Below are 13125 nucleotides of genomic sequence, written 5' to 3' on the forward strand. Positions count from 1 at the left end.
TCTTCTTTCTTCTTTTGTTTTCGATATTATACCACTACAGGGTGAAACGCTTCGCCGCAGTTACTCTGTGTACTTTTATTCTCAGGAACAATAATAGACTCGTATCTTATGCCCGTTCAATATGAATATCACGCGAAACTGTGAAGCAATATAAAAACTTTCGTTATGGCTATATCGCACCGTAAGAAGGAATTATATTCGCAACAAAAATTACAATTCATTACCCTCGACGATATTTATCAACAAATATCATTTTTCTTCTGCAAAGTTACCCAAAATTTATGGCACCGCCATTGATTAAGTTTTGGGTAAGTGCAATTATTCAATTCAATTATACATCAGCTCCCATTGGAATTTAGAATTTACACTGCAGTTACAATCCTGCGGATTCTACGCTACGGGAACATCGCGCATAGTTGACTGAATGTTCCCAATATTTTTTTTTTCCACAGCCGCGCTATTTCCCAAATTGAACTATACAAGTATATCGTAAGTTTCTGAAAATTTATAATCACATGCGGCACGTGTATATTTTGGATAAATTATTTCCAGGCAGACCGTCGCCGATTAATTGACTGTGACTGTACACTGTGTAGGTACACTGAAAAAAATTTGATTTGTTACGGTAACTAGAAAAATTCAGTAAAACAGATATCGATGAAAAAAAAAACTGTTTTAATATTGTTGGGATTACGAAAAACGAGGTACATGTAATCATTTCGCGCTATCGTCGATCCTTGTTTGGTAATTGCAACGCAAAATTAGTTTGTTCGGTTTACTCTACTTTTTTAGTTAAACAAGGCTTTAACATCAATTTATTGTTGCACAAGCATTGAATTTTCGCAACAGTTGCAAGAAAATCTAGTAACATTGATCGTGATGAGAAAGAATAGTAACGGATACTAGACTTTCCGGTAACAGCTAGAAAACTAATTTTCATTTTCTACCTAGAACTATATTTTTCTATTGTGATAAAAAATGAAAATAGTTAATGACTGAGCGGTAACCGGATCTAAAAATTTCTCTCAGTCTACTCGAATAGTAATTATCTTTTGAAACAACGAACGATAAAGTGAGAAAGGGTCGTTGGTTCATTTTGTAAGAAAATGCAATGGCAGTAATCCGTGATGTGGAATAAACCGGGGCCGCAAATTGCTTCTCGCCATTTTGCAGCTGCACAGTGTTCCACGATTGACTTTTATTTGCGCGATGAACTCCCACCTTTGAGAGATTCGCGCATATGTTTGCGCTTGCCTGAGCCAATAGTAAGCACTGGCCAATCAGAGAATGACATTATGAATTCTCCCCTCTCTGCTTCGCGGAGCTGCCTTCGTACTTATTCATGCAGTAGCGAGCAATTAATTGTAATTGCATAAATCTGAAATGCATCAAAAGTCCGCGTGTTGTTGCTGCATCCGAGGAAAGCATCGAACATTTAATCAGTTAGGTACTGCGAATTGTTCCCAAACTTATTTACAGTCTTCGAACGATCGCTTCGGTAGTAAGAGCTTGAAATCGCAATTTTGCTAATCTGCACGTAAACTGATAGCATGTAATACCTGAGATGTAAAGACGACGAGATCTTATTTTAGAAACCGTATCCATGTCACGAATCAAACCATTCTCTGCTGGAAAAAATATTCTGAAGACTTAATTCGTCAAAGAAATCTGAACTTTCGGAAATACACTTTGTAGAATAAATGAAAAAGATAAATCAGCGACTTACTGTACAGAAAATTGTAGAAATTGTGTCTGAAGTTACGAATTTTATAAAGAATTTTGAAACTTAAGATTTCTTCATTAATCTAAACGATTTTCAATGTTAAACACTCTGAATTATCTTTGAATTTTTACTGAAGATTAATCTGGGAGTCGTAATTTGTCAAGGAATTGTTTTCATTTTGTCTAGTGTAGGATTAAATTGCGATAAAGGTAATGAAACCATTCCGATAGCTCAAATTTGACGCTTTCGTTTCATCCACCCTCTTCGTACGTCGAATGGAAAGGTAATCGTTAAAATTACTGTCATCGAGATGCAGACATCACCAGTTAAATGAAATCAGGATCTGAAACAGTTAAGACACGTCGCAAAAAGATATCTGACCGTTTCCTTTTTCATTACATAGCGGCATGCATCTACGTCATTGTACACGAGGCAAAGAAAAGGCTTGAATGGGTCAGCGAAATAAATATTAATGCAGGCATGGATAAAAAAAAAATATTTTACTAGTGAAAAAGAAAATGTAGTATTCTTCAAATTCCTTTATACTGCATCAACAAACCTTTTATGTTCGCAATCTTGCTCTACCTGTTGGTTAACATGAGAGGAACCATTATTGTACATTTCAATCGGTTAGATGTATAATGTATATGTATGTCATAACTACAATTATCACCCTATTTCTACTCGTAGAGTTGGGAATTTCACGCGGGCCAGAAGGCAGACGGAATCAGCAGAAGTTTCGACCAAAATTCGCAATTCTGCAAGTGTGACGGTCCGATTTAGCGGCACGGAGGGGATAATGCATCTTTTGCAAGTATGCCTGCCGAAGGAAACACGAAAGTTCCTCGAGGTTTCGTGCATAAACAGATTGCAGAATTCAGTTCAGCCCTGCATGTCTCAGAAGTAACTTGGAGTCTCTCGTAAAGTTTATCACGATCGTACAAAAATTTCGCTTCTGGATAGTACGTATTTTCTTGATATTATTACAATTTTTTTACAGCAGTTCGCCATATAACTTCAAAGCATTTTTTTTGTGAAAGTCTCGAGATGCCGATGAACTATAAAATGCGGCCATCTTTTTGGGATTACTTTTGGGCAGCAAAATTGATTCTTCAAGTCGCAGGCATTCTTCCCATCGGCGAACCCTCATCTTTGTGGAAATCAATTCTCTCCAAAGTTCTTGTAGCCTCTCCACTGATGTATGGCTCATATGTACTGATACAACCACTGAATTACATTCTCTTTAAGGTGAGCAAAAAACAGGTAATTCAGTTCAGCTTTTCTATCGAAACAAAATAATCTTTCGTTGGAGAAAAATGAAATCACAAAATAATGGACCAAGGTATGTTGAAAATGAACATGGTTTTGGAAATAACAAAATCAACTATAAATCGTTAGTAACCCAGATCTCGTTGAATAGCGATCAACAATCTCATCCAGATACAGCATCACGAAACATAGAGTCTTGAAAGATCTAACGTTGATCGGTATTTCCACTACCAATGAATCTGTTTGCGAAAAGAATGAGAATTCAAAGAGTTACGAATCTGAACCATAAGAATCCTTTACCCTGACGCAGAGTGACAACATGGACGAATTGCTCGAAGCCGTGATAGTCGTGATCACCGTTTCAGGCGGACAATTGAGATCAATTCTCATATCCATTCATCGCCGCAAGATCATCCGACTGTTTACCATTGCCAAAAAGTTGTGGGACGAGTCTGTTGCGGAATACGACGAATCAATTTTGACCTGGGCTGAACGGGCGAGATTTTTCTGCACTATTTACTTCTGGGCTACACAGGTTTCGTCGACCCTGTTCATCTTGACTTCGGTAGTGAAACAGCTATCGTTAGCCCCGAATTCAACGATCAGCCACTACCCCTTCGGATTTGAAGAAAGTATCACGCCAAGCCCGCAGTACGAGATCAAATACGCACTTCAGATCATCAGCGGATACCTTGGAATGATGTTCGTAGCTGCTTCAGACATGGCTGTGACTCTTTTGGTTCTAAATCTCTGCGGTCAACTTGCGCTCATCCAGAGCTGGCTTCTGGACATTTCGAAGAAGGAATTAATTGAGCCGAGACTAAGAACCGACGGCAGTGTTGAGATAGAGTTGAGAAAATGCATTCACCGTCATCAGGTCGTAATGAAGTAAGTATATATTTTTTCGTTCTTTCATCTTGTTATAAATATTCACGATTCTCTCAGCTAGCATTTTCAATATCGTGTTGACGTATACTGTTGTCGAAATTCCCCGCTGACACAACTGCGTAAAAAAACCTCGAAGGATATCTTACGATATTAAAAAAAAATTATAAGGTAAGTGTACCACTTGTTGACCCTTTTATTTTCCAAAATTATAAATTGACGGCTCAAATTGTGAATTTCTCGATTACTAAAACCAATTGCTAGAGGGTCAGACACTGGAAATTTATTTTTTCGTCATTAACACCCAAAAAGGTCAATAATTGGTACACTTACTTATTGATACCTTATTGGCCAAGGGTTGAACAAATAAAGTTGAGCAGACAAAAAAATATTCCATCTTGACAATCCATTGTTTTCTTTTCCTTGATACGAGGGACTTAAAAGAGCTTTGAATGTCCGCAGTTTCTGCGCCGAGTTAGAAGAAATAGTCAATTGCATAAACCTGGTGCAAATCGTTGGCGGGATGTATACAATGGCAATATCAGGCGCAAGATTGGCGAAGGTAAAATTGATTTGAAATTTAAGCAATCGGAGCTTTTTCAAGGATACATAATCGTTGCAGAATCTGAAATCGTACCGGTTCTCAGGACCACTTATAGTTTCAATCATTGGACTTTACTTCTCATGTTGGCCAGCGGATAATCTCTCTTTCGAAGTAAGTACGCGTAAGCTCAACCCATTATTGGTAGAAGATTCAAAAGCCATTTGTTCTTCAATACCATCCGCCATACTGTTAAGAGCGCCAAGGTAGCACACGCAGTTTATGGAGTTCCATGGTACAGCTTTTCACCTATTGAGAAATCCCTTGTTGCGATAATGCTGGTGCGATCTCAACGTTCCGTTAAACTCACCGCTGGAAAATTCGTCGCATTGTCATTGGAGACTTTTTCCTCTGTAAGTAACACCGCGTCACTTTGTCGACTGTCCAACCCTCGTAAGGTTTGAATTTTCATCGATACGTCCTACAGTGCCATTGAAATTGATTTCAGATTTTATCCAGCGGTATATCCTGCTGCATGATTTTGCTTAGCTTCTAAATCTGGTACGGTATGCTGTAATGAAACGTCGCATCGTGGATATCGATTCAGTATTGCAACGAGTAACTCGCGCGTATCATAAGTAAAATGACGAGCAATTGTAATGCAGCACCTTAAGTTATCAGTGAGTAATATTTTTAACGAGTCATTGGAAACACTTAGAAATTTCTGAGTGCGCTTAGACGCTTACAATTAGATGCAAAACTTTACAGATCAAGTTATGGATTATAGGAGTCATGAGATGTTCCTAAAATAATTTTTTTAAACTGGGCAATCTTTCTAAGCTTCATTAATTTTCTTTTTCTTTTTAGCAGATGTAAATCCAACTTCCAACTCGAAGTTTGTGCACGTTTACGATGGTAATTAAAATTTGGAAGTTCAAAATTGACTGAGTATGAAACTGTAGTTTGAAATGGAGCAATTTATTACCGCTAAGCTCATAATATTATTGCGATTGATTTATTATATACGGAAATAAACGATTAAAAAATTTTTAAGGGACCAGTCACTTTTCCATAATTTATGCTAATAACGAGTAACGTTTATTGCGCTATGTTATTAGAGCTATGCTTATTTTGGATCTGGCTTTCTCAATCAACATTTTCAACCGTCTGATAAGTAGACGAGAAGAAAATTCAGCGATACTAATAAAGTTGATTCCTTTTCCATGTTTGACAACTGTGTGGCTTTATCGTGCATAGATTTTGTCGAATCATTGCACAACGGCGATCGATGGTCGTAATACGAGTATTTAGATCGGTAGTGAAGGCGTAATGACCGATCGAAGATAAAGATGCGTCAAGTTGGTGACAAAAAGTATCAAATAGCACACTGTAACTCCTCTAAAAATTACAGTGTGGACATATTTTAGCCTTGCAATAATTATCAATAATTACAGAAAAAAAACGAGAAATTTCTTTTAAAGCAGAAATATACTCGGTTTGTTGACATGTGTTAGTAGATTAGAAATTCGACGTGTATCTTACTGTAATAGAGAAATGATGTTTTAAAAATGAATAAAATTTTCTGAAATTTTAATCGCTCCAGCGACGATGCCGTGAGACACGGACGATGTGCCAAGCGATACGTCTAGCTGCATACAATATCCTCCCCTGCATTTGTTTACGTGATAAACCTGCCAATATGTGCATTGGAGTGTCTTTGAACGCCACGAGACTCACCGCACAATCAATACGACGAACGGTTCGTATGCTTGAATGATTAAGCAGATAAAACCCCAGGGGTCTATATGTAAAGCTCACCCTCGACATGTGAAAAAATTACCGTGTATCTTCTTTGCTTTCGACATTACGACCAGGGGGAAGAATCGTCGATTAAGCTTTTATTATACTTTTACTGTTTTTCAGAATTATCAACATTGCGAATTCAATTTGCACACTTGTATGAGCTTAACGAAAACTTGTTAATAATCGATGATTTTACAACAACGATGCGTTTGATGCAGTACGTTAATGGCAATTCTTAAATTGCATTAGTCATAGTTTAATAGGCTTTTACCATAGTACGTAAAGGAAATGAATTTGAACAAAGTAAGTCTTATGGCTTCCAATGACTTAACATTGTTTCATGCTGATGGTAAAATTTTAAACATTTTCTAAAGAACTTTTAATTTGCACGCAATTTTTGAGTCATGTTTTCGTGATCGGTCGAGTTAAAAATAGAAATTATGTTTCGGGTAAATTTATACTCATAGAAGGATACCTATATATTTCAAGCTTCAAAAACTTGATCACTGCTCAAGCCAAGGGTTGGTTTTTGGGAAATTCATCCGCCTTACGAAAAGAGTTTCTTCGAAGATATCCTGGCTGATCCGGCGTAATCGGAGAATTTCATTCGTCCGTATAAGTTCGGGAAAAGATTTAGAAAAGTCTGCTTATCCGTAGTGTCAATTACTTGTCTCGAATCGCTAATTATTGAGTTTTAGAATTTAACAGTTATGAAAGTTTTGCAGAATAGTTTTGTATTACAATAAATATCATATTTATAATAATGAAGAACCATTGAAAATGGCGGTGAGAATTAAAGCAAGGAAACTTCTGAATTTCTGTATGCATAGCTGCCTAACATTTTTCGGGTGAGTTTATTACAAAAACCTGTCGCTGCTCTGATACAAGTTGTTGCCTGACCATAGTCACGAAAAACGTCGCGAATACTTTCAAGTTTTTCGAATCACGACAGCCCATTGCGTGTCACAAACAATGAACTTCCAAGTATGTCAGTAAACTTTTCGCGGAGGTTTGTCCCATTTCCAACCCAAATCCGTGTATTCGGCATTCGCGTACACTCAACCAATTCTGTCGTACCGAAACATTCACTGGAAACAAAGTATTTGATATACCGAATAAGAAGTTTCTTCTCTTCAAGCACTGTGTATATGGAGGACTATAGTGTGTAGATGTTGTGTTTACCCTTTTGAATCCTTGCTTCCGATGAGAAGAATATTTGATATACCATTGCAAACGAGTGGCATTGTCAAGTATGGAGTATCTTTGCTGCATAAGCAACAATGACACAGCAGTCGGTGTCTCGGCCTTTCCAACGCCAAGAAATCAGGTGCATTTTCTTATTACGGTTAAGCATTGCAAGTGCACACTTAAAAAGTTGTACTTTTCGATCTCTGTACATCTATTCGTTGGCGTGATAAAGTTTTCTTCTAGGAGATGTATATTGTATACACTATAGTTACAGAAATATGCGTAAGCGTTGTTACTATTGACGAGGCATAATTCCAAGTTCGTGAACACTGATCGTATGATGCAAGTGATCAAGGAAATGAATGTGTCTAGGGGGAGTATTCATTCATCAACTTGATCATTCTTTCTGAGCAGGGATCACAGTTACAAACTCTAACGTTTTGACAACGATTGAACATTAAATAAAATAGATCAATGAAGAAAAATACACGGAAAAAAGTTGACATAAACTTAACACCATTTAATTTTATAGAAATTTGAAGACTGCTTCACTCTGATCCGCTGAGACCTTATATTCTCACTATTTATTTGGAATAGGATACATCGTTACAAAACTCATTCAGTACTCACCAATATCGTCAGTGCTGCATCGCAAATGCAATCTTGCAAGGGGTGCAGAGAGGATAAAAAATAGTACGCACCCAAGTTCAAAGTTTCGATCATTATCAAACCGTGGAGATTTCGAAATTCTGCTGCATCTATGGTCTGGAAGAATTGAAAAAAATTTATGAGGGAAATCGTTGGTAAGTGCGTAAATATCTATAAAGAAATGATACCTATGGTAAGCGATAAAACTGAACTAACGAACTGTCGATATCTTTTATCACATCCTGATGATTATGAAGAAACAACATGAAGCCTTTTTGAAACTTTAATGATATTTGAGACTATTTTTGTATAACCACAAAATAATTTTGACCTGAATTAAGTGGGCTGAAATTATGAGAAGAGTAGAGTGGGCTACAATTGATTAATTTTCAGTGTTCGATGTTGCTAATTTTTTTCGAAGATATTTTCGCTCCCGAGTGAATGGAATTTGAATTCAACTCACTGACAACAATATCCTGAAGTTGAAAGTTCAAAAAATTGCACAACAAAGAACAGATAATTAAGATTTGAAAAACACGATTTTATCCAAAATATTATATATTTCGATACTCGAGTTCTTCTCCGGTAAAGATGAGTTGCCGATACTTTCCGTCACCGTCCGAACCACTTTGCCCGGTTCGCATCTCATAACCCATCAAGTTCGGAACATATGGATTCCAGTACTTCGTCATGCAGCATTAGATGTACTTTTAGATTCTGAAAGAAGAAATGTAGCATTTCATTTGAAAAAGAAACCAAGTCAACTCTTACCTGTGGATAATGGCTCTACTCGCGACGAATGTAACACAGCAAAATTATTTTCCTCTTTGAACCCTAACGATTTTGGTATCCAACGGTTCTTCGTGTTTTGTCTTGATTCTGAGATATCAGCCTGTGGTGATTAAAACAAATAACATGGTACATAATAATTTTATGTCATGGTACTTGCACTCTCTGTATCGAGGTAGAAGATTTAAGTCAACACAATTTCCTGGTACAAGTCATCGCCGTACATCATGATCATTCCGCAGTCCAGCTCACAAAGCTGAACTGGCCATCGTCGTTTAGTTTTGTTCTTCGTGAGTTACACTATAATATTGTTGTGTTTCAGGAAAGAAAATTTCAAGTCCCAGAAATATTCGGAATATCCGTAGGTGATGATTTTCAAATCAATTCGTCTAAAAATTCTACGTTTCCTGCTCATCGTAGTGAGGGTAGAAGTATCGTGATGGATCTCATTCGGATGAAGACATTTTAAGCTATGATTACATACCCTTCCCAGGTGTTCACATAGGCTGCGATTGGTAAAATATGTTTTAATAATTCCTGCATTAACAGATGAACATAATTATTATTATTATTATATAGTTATTCAAAAACACATCATAAGCGCCAAAAAAGATGACAAGCTCTACGCGATCAAACTGCCAACAATCGTGGTGGGCTTAACAGTTGTTATCAAAAACTTACACGATTCAGCAGATATTAGATGTTTAGTGTAGCGTCGGAGTGAAATAAGATCACGAATTTCAAGAATGTTTGTAGAAATCACACACAAAATATATGTTGTGCTTGCACATTGATGACTGTTAGCTTAGATGTAAGAATGACTATTGAACTGTCAATTTTCAACCGATTTTACCCATTGATCGGTTAAACCGTTCAACCATTCTTGATGGTTAACCGATCTCGGCCGGTTAATCCGGATAATATTGTCATATAGTCGAAGGCCAAGGGCTGGTTGCTTTTAGAATACCAAGAAACAGGCATCCTTGAGTGAAAGGGTTCGTTTAGGAAAGCACTTCACCTTGTGAAATATCACAGTAGAGGCTGCAGCTGCAGATTCAACTACGTAAACTTAGTTTTTGATGAAAGCTGCCACAGATGTGTAGGAAAATTTTTTTTTCCACAATACAAATCAGATACGATTATAGATAAGTTTCACGATTCTCCTGATAGTGCTTATTTCACGATGCCAATAAAAATTTCCGACTATTCGTTAATTCATTCACTTTGGCGATCATGCATCGCTAATCATCGTCGATACGAACTCTGTGGCAAACTTATCCTGAGGTACTATTTTCTGTACCGTCCTCACTGCTTGAACAATTACTCGCAGGGCGTGGCTACGAACACAAGCATAGATAATGTCTGCAAAAATCAACTGTATTTGTACATGTGATTCTGCAAAGTTCGCAATAGAGGGGATAATGAGCGCGCCCATAGACGAGCAGACGAAAGCTTCTGCCGATACAGTGCGTATGGCATTCAGACTTCAGTTCGAGATCGCCGCTCTCGGAAGCAACAATCCTCCGGCCAAGTTTGCCAACACTGTGAAATTGCGCTGATCATTACATTTCTTACTATTCTCACATTTCATACAGTTTGGGGTACGTAATACGGAACCCTGCAATGTCCGGCCATGGATCTTTTTGGGGTCATTTTTGGTTGGCGAAACTCTTCCTGCAATTCGCTGGTCTCCTTCCCATCGGTGGATCGTCTTGTTTGTGGAAATCTTTTCTGAACCAATTTTTAGCAACTTTACCACTATGGACCAGCTTCTACATACTGATCCCGGAATTCAAATACATATTTTTTCAGGTAAGTAAAAAATGATTGTATTATGCTCTGTTCAGCATTCGTTTACTTATGCTGTAGAAATTTTCCAATCGCATGACATGCGAGCGTTGTTGAGGTAAGAAGATGACATTTTTTCTGTCACCGGTAAAACTTTATCCCCGGTTGATAAAACAGTCGATCCTCTAAGTCGGGCCGCTTTTCCTAATCCGACCTCACACGTTACCCCCACTGCAGACTTATCACGAGGCTTGTTGGATTCCAGAAGAGAAATCGGAATTAACAACGTTCTTTATCACGTGTTGACTTGAAACAAAATTGTTTTGAAATTGTATCAACGTTTGAAAAAACGTTTCACTTTTTTGTGCTTATGTATTTTACTTGAAGCCGAGCGAGATCACCTTCCCCTACAGCCCCGAGAGCGGCTCTACTGAGAGCACCGACAGAATATAAGAACTTAACCGTTGACGTTTTTACGTCAGATCTTGGAGTCTCGATCATTAAGTACGTGTATCGACGAACTTTTTGATACAGAGTCCCGACATCGACAGTTTTCTGGAAGCAGTGCTGATCACAATATCGGTCTTAACGTACCAACTTAGATCAATCTTCGTTGTTGTATACCGCCACAGGATCACACGCTTGTTCTTGGTCTGTGAGACGATGTGGAACGAGGCAGTTCCTGCGGATTACAGTGTGATTTTTATCTGGGCTAAGCGTGCGAAACGCATAAGTACAATTTACTTTTGCGGTGCATACTGTTCGGTGATCACGTTCGCCGTGACGTCGACGGTAAAGCAACTCTCATCTGCTGAAAATTCTACAACAAAATACTATCCGTTCGCCCCTGAAGAAGATTCCACTCCGACTCCACAATATCAGATTAAGTTTGGTACTCAGGTTCTGATCAGTTACATCGGAATAGCGTACATAGCTGCTTGCGACATGACTGGCACCATACTAGCACTTAACATGTGTGGACAACTGGCCCTCATCCAAAGCTGGCTCGCCGACGTTTCGGGAGAAAATGTGTGTACAAGGGACCGAAAAACCGACCAAAATCTGCACAATGTGTTGATGAAATGTGCTCGTCGTCATCAAATCGTATTAGAGTAGGTATTTCATCCTAATTACCATCCAAAAAACTATTTGCATGACTATAACTGGTACTTTCTTCCTTGCGCAAGAATTTTGATCTGGTACAATTTTGTCCTGATTACTTGACGTTTCTTTTGTAGCTTCTGTTCCGAGCTAGGAGATGTGATTCGATACAACTACCTGATACAAATCGTCACTGAGATGTACATCATGGCTGTTTCGGGAGCGAGGCTTTCACAGGTGACAAAAAAAAAAAAATTGGATCAATCCGGTGTAATCAACGAGTGACAATTTCGACCCCGGCTCAAGTAAATTTTCTCATCCATCGTTGCAGGGCTCTGGATCGGTCCAACATCTTTCAACATTGCTCTTGGCGATTAATGGGCTTTTGTTTTCTTGTTGGCCAGCGGACACTCTCTCCTGTCAAGTGAGTATAGTTGGAAACTATCGAATCTGCTCTACTCTGATACTACCGTTATTCTCCTCTTCCAACCGTTTCCAGAGCACTGAGATAGCGCAGGCAGCTTATGAGGTCCCCTGGCATCGCGGATCGTCTCGTGAGAAAACCATGGTAGCGGTTATGATAGCGCGATCTCAACGTCCTGCTACATTGAGCGCGGGAAATTTCATCAAGTTGTCTTTGCAGACGTTTTCCTCCGTGAGTTCAGCCGTCATTTGCATGTCGTTCGATATAGAATATCAATTTTATTCCTGTGACAATTTTATTCAAAATGGTTTTCAGATCACGTCAAACGGCCTATCCTTTTGCATGGTCTTGCTGAATATCTGAGTACTGTATGTCTCTTTTACACGTAACGTTAGGCAGGCAGTGTTTGCCGCGTTGTAGTTAATACTAGATAAATCGAGATAACAATAAATTTTTTTATTATTTCCAATACTCGAAATGTCTACAATTATCGTCTGTTATTATTCACAATCACTCGAAATTAATTTGAACAACTTAACAAATAGCAAATGATCTTTCCTTGCTTATGAAAACTATAAAACTTGACAAACAATCGAAAGTGTTTCCATTGTTCAATGTTCATGAACTCGTTCGAAAAAAGTAACCGTCGACGGTATGTAACATCGAAAATTAACGCTCTACGGGGGGTTGATCCTAGCGTGTAGAGAGAAACCAGAGCACGAGTGGCGCAAAAACTAATCCTAGTATAATGATATGCACGGCGAAAAAGCGCATCGACAATAAATTGTAAGCCCGACGAGAGGGTGGTGATGGTAGACTGTTTTTTCGATATCATTACCGATCAGTCACATATACGACAGGTGTCTCGATTCCCAACGCTGGAGCGGTGGGTGAGGGCTGTGTAAAAAAAATGCACGGTTCGACGTCTATTTCATTCATTATTATTCAGAAGTGCGAGCGTTTATT

At 38.4% G+C, this 13125-nt stretch overlaps 2 protein-coding genes and 1 long non-coding RNA gene across 7 annotated transcripts; 2 read left to right on the forward strand and 1 right to left on the reverse strand.

The window, feature by feature from the left end:
• Positions 1-2304: 2304 nt before the first annotated feature.
• On the reverse strand, positions 2305-3985 carry LOC124222491 (uncharacterized). The gene is made up of 3 exons (XR_006884019.2): positions 3861-3985; positions 3293-3776; positions 2305-3005 (listed from the first exon to the last, which is right to left on the reverse strand). It is a non-coding gene; the product is annotated as an uncharacterized lncRNA (long non-coding RNA).
• Positions 2620-9241, forward strand: LOC124222482 (odorant receptor 13a-like). 5 transcript variants are annotated; one of them, XM_069136998.1, is made up of 9 exons: positions 2620-2685; positions 2764-2971; positions 3303-3880; positions 4340-4439; positions 4500-4592; positions 4676-4831; positions 4927-5098; positions 5286-5333; positions 9169-9241. In XM_069136998.1, the coding sequence occupies exons 2-7, from the start codon at positions 2771-2773 to the stop codon at positions 4972-4974; spliced, it is 1176 nt and encodes a 391-aa protein (XP_068993099.1). In that variant the 5' UTR covers positions 2620-2685; positions 2764-2770; the 3' UTR covers positions 4975-5098; positions 5286-5333; positions 9169-9241. The 5 variants fall into 5 exon arrangements, with proteins under 5 accessions (XP_068993099.1, XP_046489452.1, XP_068993100.1 ...); XM_046633496.2 differs by lacking the exon at positions 9169-9241 and having other exon boundaries at positions 5286-5853; XM_069136999.1 differs by lacking the exon at positions 9169-9241 and having other exon boundaries at positions 5289-5853.
• A 1164-nt stretch (positions 9242-10405) lies between these two features.
• LOC124222483 (odorant receptor 13a-like) lies at positions 10406-12910 on the forward strand. Its single transcript, XM_046633498.2, has 6 exons — positions 10406-10658; positions 11169-11746; positions 11873-11972; positions 12067-12159; positions 12235-12390; positions 12475-12910. Exons 1-6 carry the CDS (start codon positions 10470-10472, stop codon positions 12520-12522), a joined length of 1164 nt encoding a protein of 387 aa, XP_046489454.1. The 5' UTR covers positions 10406-10469; the 3' UTR covers positions 12523-12910.
• The last annotated feature ends 215 nt before the right edge of the window (positions 12911-13125 follow it).

Source organism: Neodiprion pinetum, chromosome 6, assembly GCF_021155775.2.
Source record: "Neodiprion pinetum isolate iyNeoPine1 chromosome 6, iyNeoPine1.2, whole genome shotgun sequence".
Taxonomy (NCBI): domain Eukaryota; kingdom Metazoa; phylum Arthropoda; class Insecta; order Hymenoptera; family Diprionidae; genus Neodiprion; species Neodiprion pinetum.